Source organism: Stomoxys calcitrans, chromosome 4 (assembly GCF_963082655.1).
Source record: "Stomoxys calcitrans chromosome 4, idStoCalc2.1, whole genome shotgun sequence".
Lineage (NCBI taxonomy): Eukaryota > Metazoa > Arthropoda > Insecta > Diptera > Muscidae > Stomoxys > Stomoxys calcitrans.
The window spans coordinates 35,467,713-35,481,958 of record NC_081555.1 but is presented as its reverse complement, the minus strand read 5'-3'; the positions used below and the strand labels follow the sequence as shown (position 1 = coordinate 35,481,958).

General features: G+C 37.5%; 1 protein-coding gene across 1 annotated transcript in view; it reads left to right on the top strand.

Moving 5' to 3' along the window:
* LOC106084844 (ATP-binding cassette sub-family D member 3) overlaps window positions 1-14,246 on the top strand; it is a 73,039-nt gene that overhangs the window by 48,026 nt on the left and 10,767 nt on the right. The window contains exons 2-4 of the mRNA XM_059367282.1: window positions 5,418-5,530; window positions 13,713-13,903; window positions 13,967-14,064. Of these exons, the coding sequence (XP_059223265.1) occupies window positions 5,418-5,530; window positions 13,713-13,903; window positions 13,967-14,064 (402 nt within the window). The remainder of the gene's footprint in view (window positions 1-5,417; window positions 5,531-13,712; window positions 13,904-13,966; window positions 14,065-14,246) is intronic.

Sequence of the window (14,246 nt, the reverse complement as noted above, 5' to 3'; positions counted from 1 at the left end):
ATTCGGCCCGGCCGAACTTAGCACGCTTTTACTTGTTTTATATTTTTTTTTGAATTTTTTTAATTATTTTTTTATTTTTTGAATAATTTTTATTATATTTTTGACATTATTGACATTTGTCATGTTCTTTAAAGGTTTTTTTTTCATATTAGGTTGCTGTATATGAATGTAGCTCAGAGGTTATCATGTCCGCCTTTGACGTTGGAAGCCTCTGTCCAAATCCCGAAAATTTAGTTCGTTAAATCTAATCCCAATTTTCTCATCTAAAGTTCAATACGTTTGTTTTCTAAAAATGCTTAACAATTTAAAATTATTGATCAAATTTGTCTACTACTGTACATACGTCAATCGTTTTATTCAAAGGTGTTTATATTTTTTTTTTCTACGGACAAACCACCACCCTCTCGCGTGCTCATGTCTAGGCATATTCGCCAACATGCGCTTTTAGATAATGAGAACAGTATTTTCTTTCAATATTTCATTTAAAAATTCCCCAGCAATTTGAAATTGAAAGTTTTTTTTTGAGCTATAAACAGTAAATGATGATAAACGTAATTATTTTGTTTGTATAGATAATACAAGCTATTGTATAAGCGTTATTAATTTGCATTAGTTGATGTTTTAAACATCGATTTACTTTTAAATTTAATCTAGCACAACGAAACTCGTTGAGGTATTAAAATGATAGGCATCAAATCGTAAGGTGAAGCTATTTCCCTTCTTTCTACACTTACGTGAGAAATCTTACAGGTACATAATATTAAATTTTTATATTTATGGACCCACTAGCTTGTCATGCCCTTTCGACACAGTGTTAACTCTCATTTTAACGGGATGAGTTGAAACGTTGCTAAATTTCACACTCAACGAAATTTTGTAGGGTAACATGAACCCCCCAAAAATTTTATTGAGAGCTTTGTTAGTATAATTATAATTGCTAATTACTTGAGTTAATGTCAAAATGAAATAATAGGTCAATGGTCTGCTTTGTAGTAGAATTGCATGTATGTAAGTGTTGTTGTATAGGTTTTCTAGTACCCTACTTCGAGCTTTGATGTGTTAATTTATAGGGTTGTCAATATATGATGGAAGTGAAGTGGACCCAAAGTTGATGTTACAGCACGACTAACGGGTAAAAAGAAAAAATAAAATAGTACTAACTACTAGGGGATATGAAGTTCGGTGGTGTGCTAAAGCTTCAATATATTTTCAAGGGTGATTAGGATTTTATTTGTATTTATTTATTGATTTCATGACAGTACAAAAGTATTAACTTATAATTAGTACTATCTATTCGGTGCCGTTATACAAATATTGTATATAATATTATAATTAATTTAAACTATTTATTGATTTCTCAAATTCATATCTGTTAAACAAAATTAATCAAGAAAGGCAAAAGATTACATTAAAAAAATCGAGACCGATCTTGACCAAATGGCAGAAATATGTGCTAGGGCTTAGCTTAACTCTCTGTCCCAAATTTCGGCAACATCGGACAATAAATGCGCCTTTTATGGGCCCAAAACATTAAATCGAGAGATCGGTCTATATGGCAGCTATATTCAAATCTGGACCAATCTAAGTCAAATTGAAGAAGGATGCCGAAAGGCCTAACACAACTCACTGTGCCAAATTTCGGCGACATCGGACAATAAATGCCCTTTTATGGCCCCAAAACCTAAAACCGAGAGATCAGTCTATATGGCAGCTATATCCAAATCTGAACCGAACTGTGCCATATTGCAGAAGTATGTCAAGGGGCTTTACTTAACTCACTGTCCCAAATTTCGGCGACATCGGACAATAAGTGCGCCTTTTATGAGACCAAACCTTAAATCGTGGGATCGGTCTATACGGCAGCTATATCCAAGTCTGATTCGATCAAGGCCAAATTGAAGAAAGATGTCAAAGGGCCTAAAACAACTCACTGTCCCAAATTTCAGCAAAATCGGATAATAAATGTGGCTTTTATAGGCCTAAGACCCTAAATCGGAGGATCGGTCTATATGGCAGCTATATCCAAATCTGATCCGATCAGAGTCAAATTGAAGAAAGATGTGGAAGGGCCCCACACAACTCACTGTCTCAAATTTCAGCAAAATCGGATAATAAATGTGGCTTTTATGGGCCTAAGACCCTAACTCGGCGGATCGGTCTATATGGCAGCTATATCCAAATCTGGACCGATCTAGGCCAAATAGATCTATGATGTCGAAGGGCCTAAGACAACTCACTGTCCAAAATTTCAGCAAAATCGGATAATAAATGTGGCTTTTATGGCCCTAAGACCCTAAATCGGTTTATCGGTTTATATGGCAGCTATATCCAAATCTGATCTAATCAAGGCCAAATTGAAAAAAGATGTCGACTTTCCTAACACAACTCATTGTCCCAAATTTCAGCAAAATCGGATAATAAATGTGGCTTTTATTGGCCTAAGACAGCTATATCCAAATCTGGACCGATCTAAGCCAAATTGACGTATGATGTCGAAGGACCCCACACAACTCACTGTCCCAAATTTCAGCAAATTCGGATAATTAATTTGGCTTTTATGGGCCTAAGACCCTAAATCCTAGGATCGGTTTATATCAAGATATAGCTCGATATAGCCCATCTTCGAACTTAACCCGCTTATGGACAAAAAAAGGACCTGTGAAAAGTTTCAGCTCAATATCTCCATTTTTAAAGACTGTAGCGTGATTTGAACAGACAGACGGACGGACATGGCTAGAACGTCTTAGATTTTTACGCTGATCAAGAATATATTGGGTTGCCCAAAAAGTAATTGCGGATTTTTTAAAAGAAAGTAAATGCATTTTTAATAAAACTTAGAATGAACTTTAATCAAATATACTTTTTTTACACTTTTTTTCTAAAGCAAGCTAAAAGTAACAGCTGATAACTGACAGAAGAAAGAATGCAATTACAGAGTCACAAGCTGTGAAAAAATTTGTCAACGCCGACTATATGAAAAATCCGCAATTACTATTTGGGCAACCCAATATATACTTTATAAGGTCGGAAATGGATATTTCGATGTGTTGCAAACAAAATGACGAAATAAGTGTACCCCCATCCTATGGTGGAGGGTATAAAAAGATATAAATATATATACTAAGCGGTAGAAAATGAGGTGTTATATCAACATTTAATTCAATATTATTGTAATGAAGTGAAGTGGAAAGGTTAATTTTGCAAATATTGTTATTTGATGTTAATCGTAATCTAGATGGAAGGTTGTTCCAAAGACGAATGGTACTTAAGAAAAATTGTCGTTCAGTAATGAGATATCGAAATCTTTTGGCGTTATAATGTTCAACCTAGCAGACCTTGAGAAAACCAATCTATAATGTAGATATTTAGGCTCAGCAGAGTAAATAATTCTATGTAATACCAGAATTGAGCCAAGTCCAAGAAGATTTGTAAAATCCTGCCGTAAAACGCCCTAGCCAAATGAGTCACACTTTCATGTCTTCTCACTTCAAAGCGTACAATGACTTTAGAGACGACGCGCTGTTTATTTTGATGGACAGCGTCACAGTTAGCATACATCTCACAACAATATAGCAGTTTTGAAAGGAGATATGAATGACCGATTTCAAGTTGTACAATATATTCACATGGATGAAGTATTGAATCTTCCACATGACTTGAATCATACCATATACTGCGTGGATTCAATGTGTTTATTCCACCATAGCCCGTTATCAAACATGACACCAAGATTTCTAGCTTGTGTCACATATTCTACCGCGCAATCAGCGATATTAATTCTTGGGAAATCATCCACCGACCCCCGGGGGACACCACGCGAACATGTTAAGTAACAAGAAGAGCGGCCATATTCGGAAACAGATTATATCCTTTCGGACAGATATGATTCCATAAGTTTCGTCGCATAATGGTCGATATCGAAATAATTCCTAAGCTTCCAATTTAAAATATCATGGCATACTGTGTCAAAGGCTTTTGAATGATCGAGAATGAATGAAATATTATTATGACAGAGCGAATATTCCCCATAACATCTAGTAGAACAGTCGCACAGCTTCGTTTAACCCGAAAACCACTCTGCCTCTCAGTGACAAATTGTTGCCAAAGATAAATTCACTTATCTGCCTTTGAAGGATCGTCTCGAACTCCTTTAACAAAACAGTATCGCAATCGGCCTATATGAATCTCTCTGTTGCGGTAAAGGTACGATTCTAGCACGCTTCCAGCTTGTCAGGAAAGTACATGTCATCAGAATTTGATTAAAGGTGTGTGTAATAAAAGGAATGATGTTTGGAATAAGTAGCTTCAAAAACTGTGAGTGTATGTTATCTAATCCAGAAGCCGAAGATTTTACACTATTCACAGTCTGCATGACCTTATCTTGTGTAATTTCCTAAAGTTTGAAGGATTCGCCTTCGTAAATAAGTACAGTTTCGCCGTAGGAATCGAGGTATTGACTGACGCTGAAATCCAAGACGTCAATGTTAGTAAATTGACAATTAAGCTCATCACCGTTGTTTGAAAAAGGGTTTGTCAGAGGTTAGCATGTCCGCCTATGACGCTAAATGCCTGGGTTCTAATCCTGGCTAGACTGTAAAACTTATCTCCAAAGCATGTCCGCCTATGACGCTGAACGCCTGGGTTCTAATCCTGGCGAGACTGTAAAACTTCTCTCCAAAGGGGTGTCGCACTGTGGCACGCCGTTCGGACTCGGCTATAAAAAGGAGGCCCCTTATCATTGAGCTTAAACTTGAATCGGACTGCACTCATTGATATGTGAGAAGTTTGCCTCCGTTCCTCAGTGGAATGTTCATGGGCAAAATTTGCATTTGTAAAGACGAGATCGAGACACTAGTCTTATGCCCATGTTCACAAAACTTAATGCAGCTTTAAAGCAGGTTTATTTGAAAGTTCGATAAAGGAAATCTGTCAAATAACCAGACTCTTAAGATTCATTTAGTTTCGTGAATATGGGCATAAATGTCTATAAAGTTTAAAGTTGTTGTTGAATGAAAATCCCACTTCCTATGAAATATGTTCACTTGGTTCTAATGCATCTATTGGGTTGCCCAAAAAGTAAATGCATTTTTAATAAAACTTAGAATGAACTTTAATCAAATATACATTTTTTACAATTTTTTTCTTAAGCAAGCTTAAAGTAACAGCTAATAACTGACAGAAGAAAGAATGCAATTACAAAGTCACAAGCTGTGAAAAAATTTGTCAACGCCGACTATATGAAAAATCCGCAATTACTTTGGGCAACCGTAACTTTATTCATTTCATATTACCTATCAAGGTTGTAAAGATCAAATTAATCATCTCTTTTTCTATGTTGAAAACGATTTTGTTTTAATTTCCGTTTATGTTCCAATGTAGTTATTAACATATATCTCTTTAATTTTTTATAATTGCAGAAGAAGTGCCTTTGATGAAAAAATCCAATACACAATTTCGGAGAAAAAGGACAAAAAACCAACGAAGGCACATGTTAATGCTGTCTTCTTTAAACAGCTGAGACAATTATTACGTAAGTGACTAGATAATTTTATCTATGGAAAAGGCTGTTAACATGTTGGCCCAGTTTCGAAATCAATTGCTATTAGGTTCAAAATATATAGCGGAGCCGGCTTATCAGCGGATAAAAGCTTTTTCGAACCCAAGTATCGTTGGTTTGATGCTCAATACGAATCTGCTAGGAGGCGTATGCTCAAACATTTTAACTGATATCGCAGATTTGACAGTGGAGTCTGTAGGAGACAGTACATATCAAGCAGAACTTTTTATACGATACTCTGCAATAGGAAGAAGCTTGACTTGTACAACTCAGACTTGATCGCTTGAACAGCGTCAAGAATTCGCCAGACTGGTGAGAACTAACAAACAAATTGAAGGACAGACCCCTAGGGATTGGTACCAATCCAACTGCTAGTTCAATCCGCGCATTTTTTAAGCGGGTTATTGTCAGGTGCCTCTCTTCGGACTGATATGAAGTGGACGCTTCCACTGCACACCGACCCTTTTGTTGATGGCCCCTTCGAGATGCATAAGTTGTTATTTGTACTTGAGAATACTAAAAGTAACAAGGCGCCGGGTATTGATAGAATTCCTTTCGAATATTACATTGGGTTGCCCAAAAAGTAATTGCGGATTTTTTAAAAGAAAGTAAATGCATTTTTAATAGAGCTTAGAATGAACTTTAATCAAATATACTTTTTTTACACTTTTTTTTCTAAAGCAAGCTAAAAGTAACAGCTGATAACTGACAGAAGAAAGAATGCAATTACAGAGTCACAAGCTGTGAAAAAATTTGTCAACGCCGACTATATGAAAAATCCCCAATTACTTTTTGGGCAACCCAATAAATACGTTCCTGCATAATTTCTACATGAAGTTTTACATCTACTGAACTGTATTTTCCTCCGCGAGACTATTACTTCCTCCTTCCGTAGATCTATGATTGTTTCTTTGCACAAAAAGGGCAATGTTAATGAAGTGGCAAATTACAGAGCGCAAAGTTTAGCATGTCCGCCTATGACGCTGAACGCCTGGATTTGAATCCTGGCAGGAACATCACAAAGATTTTCAGCGGTGATTATCCCCTCCTAATGCTGGCGACGTTTGGGAGATACTTTGACATGTAAAAACTTCTCCCCAAAGAGATGTCGCTCTGCGGCACGCCGTTCGGACTCTGTCTTGAGCTTGAAATTGAATCGTACAGCACTCAATGATTTGGGAGAAGTTTGCCCCAGTTCCTTAATAGAATGTTCAAGGGCAAATTTGTTTGTTGTCTTTACTGGATACGCTTTATAAGATATTTACTGATGTTGCGTTGAACCGTATTAATTGGTGGATAGAGCTGAATCAGATTTTAAAAGAAACCAGGCAGGTTTTAGAAGTAGTTATTCTACGAACGACAACATATTCAATCTTACAAGTATTATCCATTTAAACTGGAGGAATTAAAAGAACACATATGCTTTCTTTGTTGACTTCTCTGCCGCTTTTGACATGATACCGCGAAATTCATTGTTTTATAAACTAGCCAGAATGGGACTTCCTTCGAAGGTCATAAATATATTGCGACTTATATATAGCGACACTAAGAGTAAGGTATGGGACGGCTCATCATTATCTGAGCCTTTTGAGGTCACTCAACGGGTTTGAAAAGGGTGTTTACTTAGTCCAGTTCTGTTCGCGCTGTATTTAAATGATCTACATGATGCTTTACCCACGGTTGTTCGAATTGGGGATATCGAAATTAGGCTTTTGATGTATGATATAGTCCTTTTATCGCCCTCCGCTGTGGAATTGCAGTCGATGATTGATGCGCTATGGAATTGGTGGAAGTTTGGCATGGTATTATGGTACTGGTCCCATCGAAGTTGTCAATGAGTAAAAATATCTGGGTGTGAATCTCACTTATAGCCAGTGTTGCCATTCAAGAAATTATTTCCTACCAAAATTAAGGAAAAATCCTACCAAACCCAACAAAAACCTACCAAAATGTTCTACAAATCAAAAATGGAGTATATGTTTTTATACCTTCCATCGAAGAGTTGGTCATTTTGCCATTTCAATTGCACTCTTTATGTCGATATCCCGATAAGAAATCTTTAGTTCATAAAGTCGTATTTTTGCTACGATTTCAATGAACAATCGTGTCGAGTTTGGATAAGACTTAAGTGATTGAGCCTAGAAATGTGATTTACTATCCATTTTCGCCGTTACAGTGAGTTGCAAGAATCTGTCAAGATCTGAGTGTAGATCAGATCTGTATGCTGTTTTCCGATTGAAGGCAGAGAACGCACAAAAGCCGCATTTCCTACCTACGAAATTTGTAAGAGCTCCCTTAATACCTGTACCAGTTATAGCCAATATCAGAACTTACTTACGAAGCAATGAGTCTATTTGGACCCTCGACATGCATAGTTTTATTCTACACTCTTAACGAATACACAGAAGCGAAAGAAGTGAATTAATTTTGAGTTATCCCAGGCGATTTTTTCAGTAATTGACTTTGTATTTATGTGTTGGAAAAACCTACCAAAAATTGAGGTCAGACTACCAAGAGAATAAAAACCAATTTTGGTATAAACCTACCAAAAACGGCAACACTGCCTATAACATGTCTTTCAAGAAACATCTCTTGGACAAGCTACAGTCCTCGAAAATTGCAATAAACTCCACGTGGCTCCACTACATTCACAACGAAAGAATCCAGATTTCTAATAAGATGAAGATATTCAACACAGCCGCTAAGACAATCCTATTGTACGGGGCTCAAGTATTGGGGTATGAACGGTATGACCAGGTAGAGAAGCTTTTCAGGGTTTTTTCAAGAAACTACTTCATCCAACTATATGTTACATATTGAAACTGGTAAGTAAGTATTCGGAGACGCTAAGACTGCACTTCGGCTATATTAATAGGATTCTTTCCTTACCGAATAACAGATCCTCACTTGCTTGCAGTGGAGACTATTGAATCAAAAGTTTTTATACCTCCATAGGATGGGGGTATACTAATCTAGTCATTCCCTTTGTCACACCTCGAAATGTTGATCAGGGACCCCATGAAGTATATACATTCTTGATCGTTTCGACATCCTGAGTCGATGTCCGTCTGTCTGTCGAAATCCCTATAGCGGTCGAACGCGTAAAGCTAGCCGCTCAAAATTTTGCATAAATACTTAATATAGATGTAGGTCGTTGGGGATTGCAAATGGGCCATATCGGTTCAGATTTAAATATAGCTCCCATTTAAACCGATCTCCCGTTTTGACTTCTTAAGCCCCTGGAAGCTTAAATTTTATCCGATTTGGCTGAAATTTTGCACATGGTTGTCCGTTATGACTACCAACAACTGTGTCAAGTACGGTCTAAATCGGTCTATAACCTGATATAGCTCCCATATACACTGATCTCCCTATTTGACTTCCTGAGCCCCTGGAACCCGCAATTTTCATCCAATTTGGCTGAAATTTTGCACATGGTGTTCCATTATGACTACCAACAACTGTGTCAAGTACGGTCTAAATCGGTCTGTAACCTGATATAGCTCCCATATACACCGATCTCCCGATTTAACTTCTTGAGCCCTGAAAACCGCAATTTTTGTCCGATTTGGCTGAAATTTTGCACATAGTGTTTGATTATGACTCTCAACAACTGTGCCAAGAACGGTCCAAATCGGTTCTGATATAGCTCCCATATTTTAGCAGAATCCATGGCGGTGGATACCCAAAGTTCGGCCCGGCCGAACTTAGCACGCCTTTACTTGTTTTTTTTTTTTTGTTTATAAAGACCAAAGAGCAATAGAAAAAGGTTTCTGAAACCTCACAACTTATTTGGCCAAATACCTAATAGCAGAAGATCCCAGCTATTGTGTTGCCCAAAAAGTAATTGCGGATTTTTCATATAGTCGGCGTTGACAAATTTTTTCGCAGCTTGTGACTCTGTAATTGCATTCTTTCTTCTGTCAGTTATCAGCTGTTACTTTTAGCTTGCTTTAGAAAAAAATCCGCAATTACTTTTTGGGCAACCCATATTAGGAATCCTTACTATTTCTAAACAACCACTTTTGCATTCCAAAGGAACGAAAGATAACAAATTGAAACGTTTTCTAGGTTAGTTTAACAAATAACTCAAACGCAATCGAATTATTGTTAATGGGTGCACAAATTTGTAATCTTTATTAAGTGACTCATCGAATTTCCTAGTTTTTTTTTTTTTTGATCAAAATTATTACCGTTGTCCAACGAACACCGTTGATAAAGTCAAAATCAATTTTAGTTTATAAAATGTTGATAAAGTCATTATATTGCATTGTGACTTTGAACTTTAGGGGTAATTTGATTAACAATAAACTGATATAAGTTTACAATCAATATGGAGGGCACAAAACATCTATTTTACTTTTAAATAGCCAGGTGTCGTAAATGACTATAAATTGAGCCGTTTTTAAATAGATTACAGTATGAAATACCTAGAGTAGTTAATTCTATTTGTATAGATTGATATTTTACCGTTTTTATATAGTTTACAATATTTTGTACATATGTTTGGTTAATTGGCTATTCCAAGCGCCTCGATCTTCTGCGCTCATTCTAAAATCTCTGACACCAAGTTTCAAGCTGTCTCCCACCACTTGATCTTTCCATCGGGCATTTGGTCTTCCCGGTTTGTGAGTACCACCGTGTTTGCCTTCAAAAGACTTCTTTGCTGAAGCTTCTTCATCCATTTACGAAGAATTTTTCTCTCAAATACTCCAAGCACTGCCTCATCTGCTTTCACAAGTACCCATGCTTCAGAACCATATAACAGCACGGGTAGTGACAGTGTCCTGTATAGTGTAATCTTCGTCTGTCGAGAGGTGGCCTTGTTTCTACACAGCTTACTTAGTCCAAAGTAGCATCTGTTTGCCAGTATTATTCGTCGCTTAATGTCAAAACTGGTGTCATTCGTTTCGGTTATGGCGGTGCCGAGGTGGATAAAGTTACTGACTGTCTCAAAGTTGTGGTTCCCAACTTTCTCCATTTTCTTTATCTGCTCGGTTGTGCAAGGCTTTTTGGGAGTTGAAACCATCCATTTGGTCTTATCTCCATTTACTGCCAGACCCATTTTCACTCACTCACATTCGATTCTTTCAAAGGCAGAAGTTACTACTTCCGGTGACCGACCTAAGATATCGGTGTCGTCGGCATTGGCGAGTAGCATATGTTCTCCAGTGATTAGTGTGCCATATCTATTCACATCTGCATCTCGTATAATCTTCTCCAGCAGGATATTAAAGAGATCACACAATAGGCTGTCTCCTTGTCTGAAACCTCGTTTGTTATTAAATGGTTCGGAGAGATTCTTTCCTATTCTTACTGAGGAACGCGTATCAGCAAGTGTCATCCTGTCATTTTGCAGGGATACCAATCTCAGACATGGCTTGAAATACCTTTGAACGTAAAGAAGTATCGAAGGCGGCTTTGTAGTCAACAAAGAGATGGTAGGTGTTGATTTGTCCTTCTCGGGTCTTTTCGAGGATTTGGCGTAGGGTGAATATCTGGTCCAGGGTGGATCTACCAGGTCTAAAGCCGCATTGATAGGGCCACAATATCTCATTGACTTTAGGTTTTAATCTTTCACACAGTACGCTCGAGAGTATCTTGTATGCGATGGGGAGGAGACTTATTCCTCTGTAGTTTGCACATAGTATGCTGTGGTTCTAATCATCGGGTATGCGTTCTTCTAGCCAGATTGCGTAGATAAGCTGATGCATACGCCTTATCAGCGTGTCGCCTCCGGTCTTAAACATTTCAGCGGGTAACCCATCGGCTCCTGCTGCCTTGTTGTTCTTTAGTCGGGTCACTGCAGCTTAGACCTCATTCTGACTAGGAGGTAAACATTCTCTACCACCATCAGGGATTCCTTAATGTTCATTAAACTGTCCTATTCTATAAGGGAGATTTTTGTTTTGCAAATAGAGAAACGCATACCCTCCATTTTTTTCCTTTTGGTCCTAATAAGCGAAATATGAAATATCATGACGATCGATAAACTATAGTACGTGCTGTAACGGTATTCAAAATTGGATTTTTTGTGATCCATTGGAGGATTTTACGTCTTAGAATTTAATTTGAGCCCAAAGTAAAGATTTATATGGCTCTTATTGTTAACTAAACACAAGTTACACCTAAAAACACTATTGATCGACTCTGAATTAGTTTTTAGTTCGATCTAGCCATGTCCGTCTGGGCGGGAATCCGCCTGTCTGTCTGTTCGCATTTTGTAATCAAGGTACAGGTAATATTTGTTATCCAATCATCACAAAAATTTTCAGATATCTCTTGTTTAGCCTAGGGACAAACTCTATTCATTTTGATGAAAATCGGTTCAGATTTTGATATAGCTGAAGTTGAATTTTTGGGCTGTGGTTACTGTAGGTTGAAAACTATAATGGGAATAAATATAGCAGAGGCTTTCAGATGAGTAATACAACATTTCATACCAAATTTCATTCAAATCACCTGAAAATTAAAGTAACTAGGCCCTTATAAATATGTAAATCGGGCGAATTCTATATATGGGAACTATATCTAAACCTGAAACGATTTTTACCAAAATTGATAGCGCGAACTACACATTTTAAAACACCGACAGCAGTGGTTCAGGGTACAGTTTGTGGTTTACAAAGATAATACTAGGACCTAAAATACTTAACAGGATTCCTTAGAAAGCACTATTTGGTATTTTGCTTATTCCGACCAAAAGAAAACAAGTAAAAGTGCGCTAAGTTCGGCCAGGCCGAATTGTATTTACCCTCCACCATCGATCGCATTTGTCGATTTCTTTTCCCGGTATCTCCTTTTAGGCAAACAAAGGATAAAAGAAAACAAGTAAAAGCGTGCTATGTTCGGCCGGGCCGAATCTTGAGAACCCGTGGTGGGGGTGGTGGGCTTCTGGTAAAAATTTATACCAAATAAATTAAGTTGAACGGCATAATTTTATTCTACATACCAAACTTACATACCAAACTTCTGTCAAACCAGCAAAAATTAAAGCTTCTAGGAACCGAACAATGATGGTCGAGAGACCGGATCGGGAGATCGGTTAATATGGGAGCTGTATCAGGTTATAGACCGATTTAGACCGTACTTGGCACAGTTATTGAAAGTCACAACAGAACATGACATGCAAAATTTGAGCCAAATTTTGCGGCTTGTAAGGGCTCAAGAAGTCAAATCGGGAGATAGGTTAATATGGGAGCTATATCAGGTTATAGACCGATTTGGACCGTACTTAGCACAGCCATAACAAAACACTACATGCAAAATTTCAGCCAAATCGGACAAAAATTGTAGCTTCCAGAGGCTCAAGAAGTCATATCGGGAGATCGGTTTATATGGCCCAGTCTGAATCTGAACCGGTATGGCCCATTTGCAATGCCCAACGACCTTTATTAATATAAAGTATGTGTGTAAAATTTCATGCAGCTAGCTTTACCCGTTCGACCTCTATCGGACGGACATGGCTAGATCGACTCAGAACATCGAGACTTTATGGGGTCTTAGACGAATATTTCGAGGTGTTTCAAACGGAATGACTAAATTAATATACCCCCATCCTATGGTGGGGAGTATGAAAATTGCTATGGTATATCAAGTTATCGTCCGACCCGGACAATAATTGAATGTTGGATGCCATAGTAGAAGTTATTGTGTAAAATTTCGGCCAAATCGAATAACAATTGTGACCTTGAGAGGCTCAAGAAGTAAAATCGGAAGATCGGTTTATAGAGGAGCTGTATCAAGCTTAGATCGATTCATACCATATTGGACACGTATGTTGAAGGTCATGGGAGAAGTCGTTGTACAAAATTTCTGCCAAATCTGATGAGAATTGCGCCCCCTAGAGGCTCAAGAAATCAAGATCCCAGATCGATTTATATGGCAGCTATATCAGGTTATGTACCGATTTGCGCCATACTTAGCACAGTTATTGGAAGTCATAACAAAACACCTCATGCAAAATTGCATCCAAATCGGATGAGAATTGCGCCCTCTAGCGGCTCAAGAAGTCAAGACCCATGATTGGTTTATATGGCAGCTATATCAAAAAATGGACCGATATTATACCCTACACCATAGGATGGTGTTATAATAATTTTATAATAATACCAATAAAATTTGTATTAAGCGATCAATTTTGTTATCTTTACAGCGATTTTGATCCCACGTTTCTGGAGTGTTGAAACTGGTCTATTGGTACTTGTTGCCGCCTCACTTGTGGGCCGTTCTGTCAGTGATATTTGGATGATTCAAAATGCCACCGTGGTAGAGAGTACAATTATTCATATGAATAAACCCGCCTTCAAGAGAGCCCTTGTAAAATATTTGGCAGCATTGCCATTGGTAAGTATCAAATAATAAGGCAGATGATATGTGATAGCACTTACAAAAAATTCCCTAAAACAGATTTCTGTAGTAACCAATATACTAAAATGGAGTTTGGGTGAATTGAAATTAAGGTTTAGAACAAATTTAACACATCACTTGTACAACCAGTATTTGACGTAAGTAAATCGAAACAGGCCACCCTCAAAGTATGGGTTGCCCAAAAAGTAATTGCGGATGTTTTAAAAGAAAGTAAATGCATTTTTAATAAAACTTAGAATGAACTTTAATCAAATATACTTTTTTACATTTTTTTTCTGACAGCTGATAACTGACAGAAGAAAGAATGCAATTACAGAGT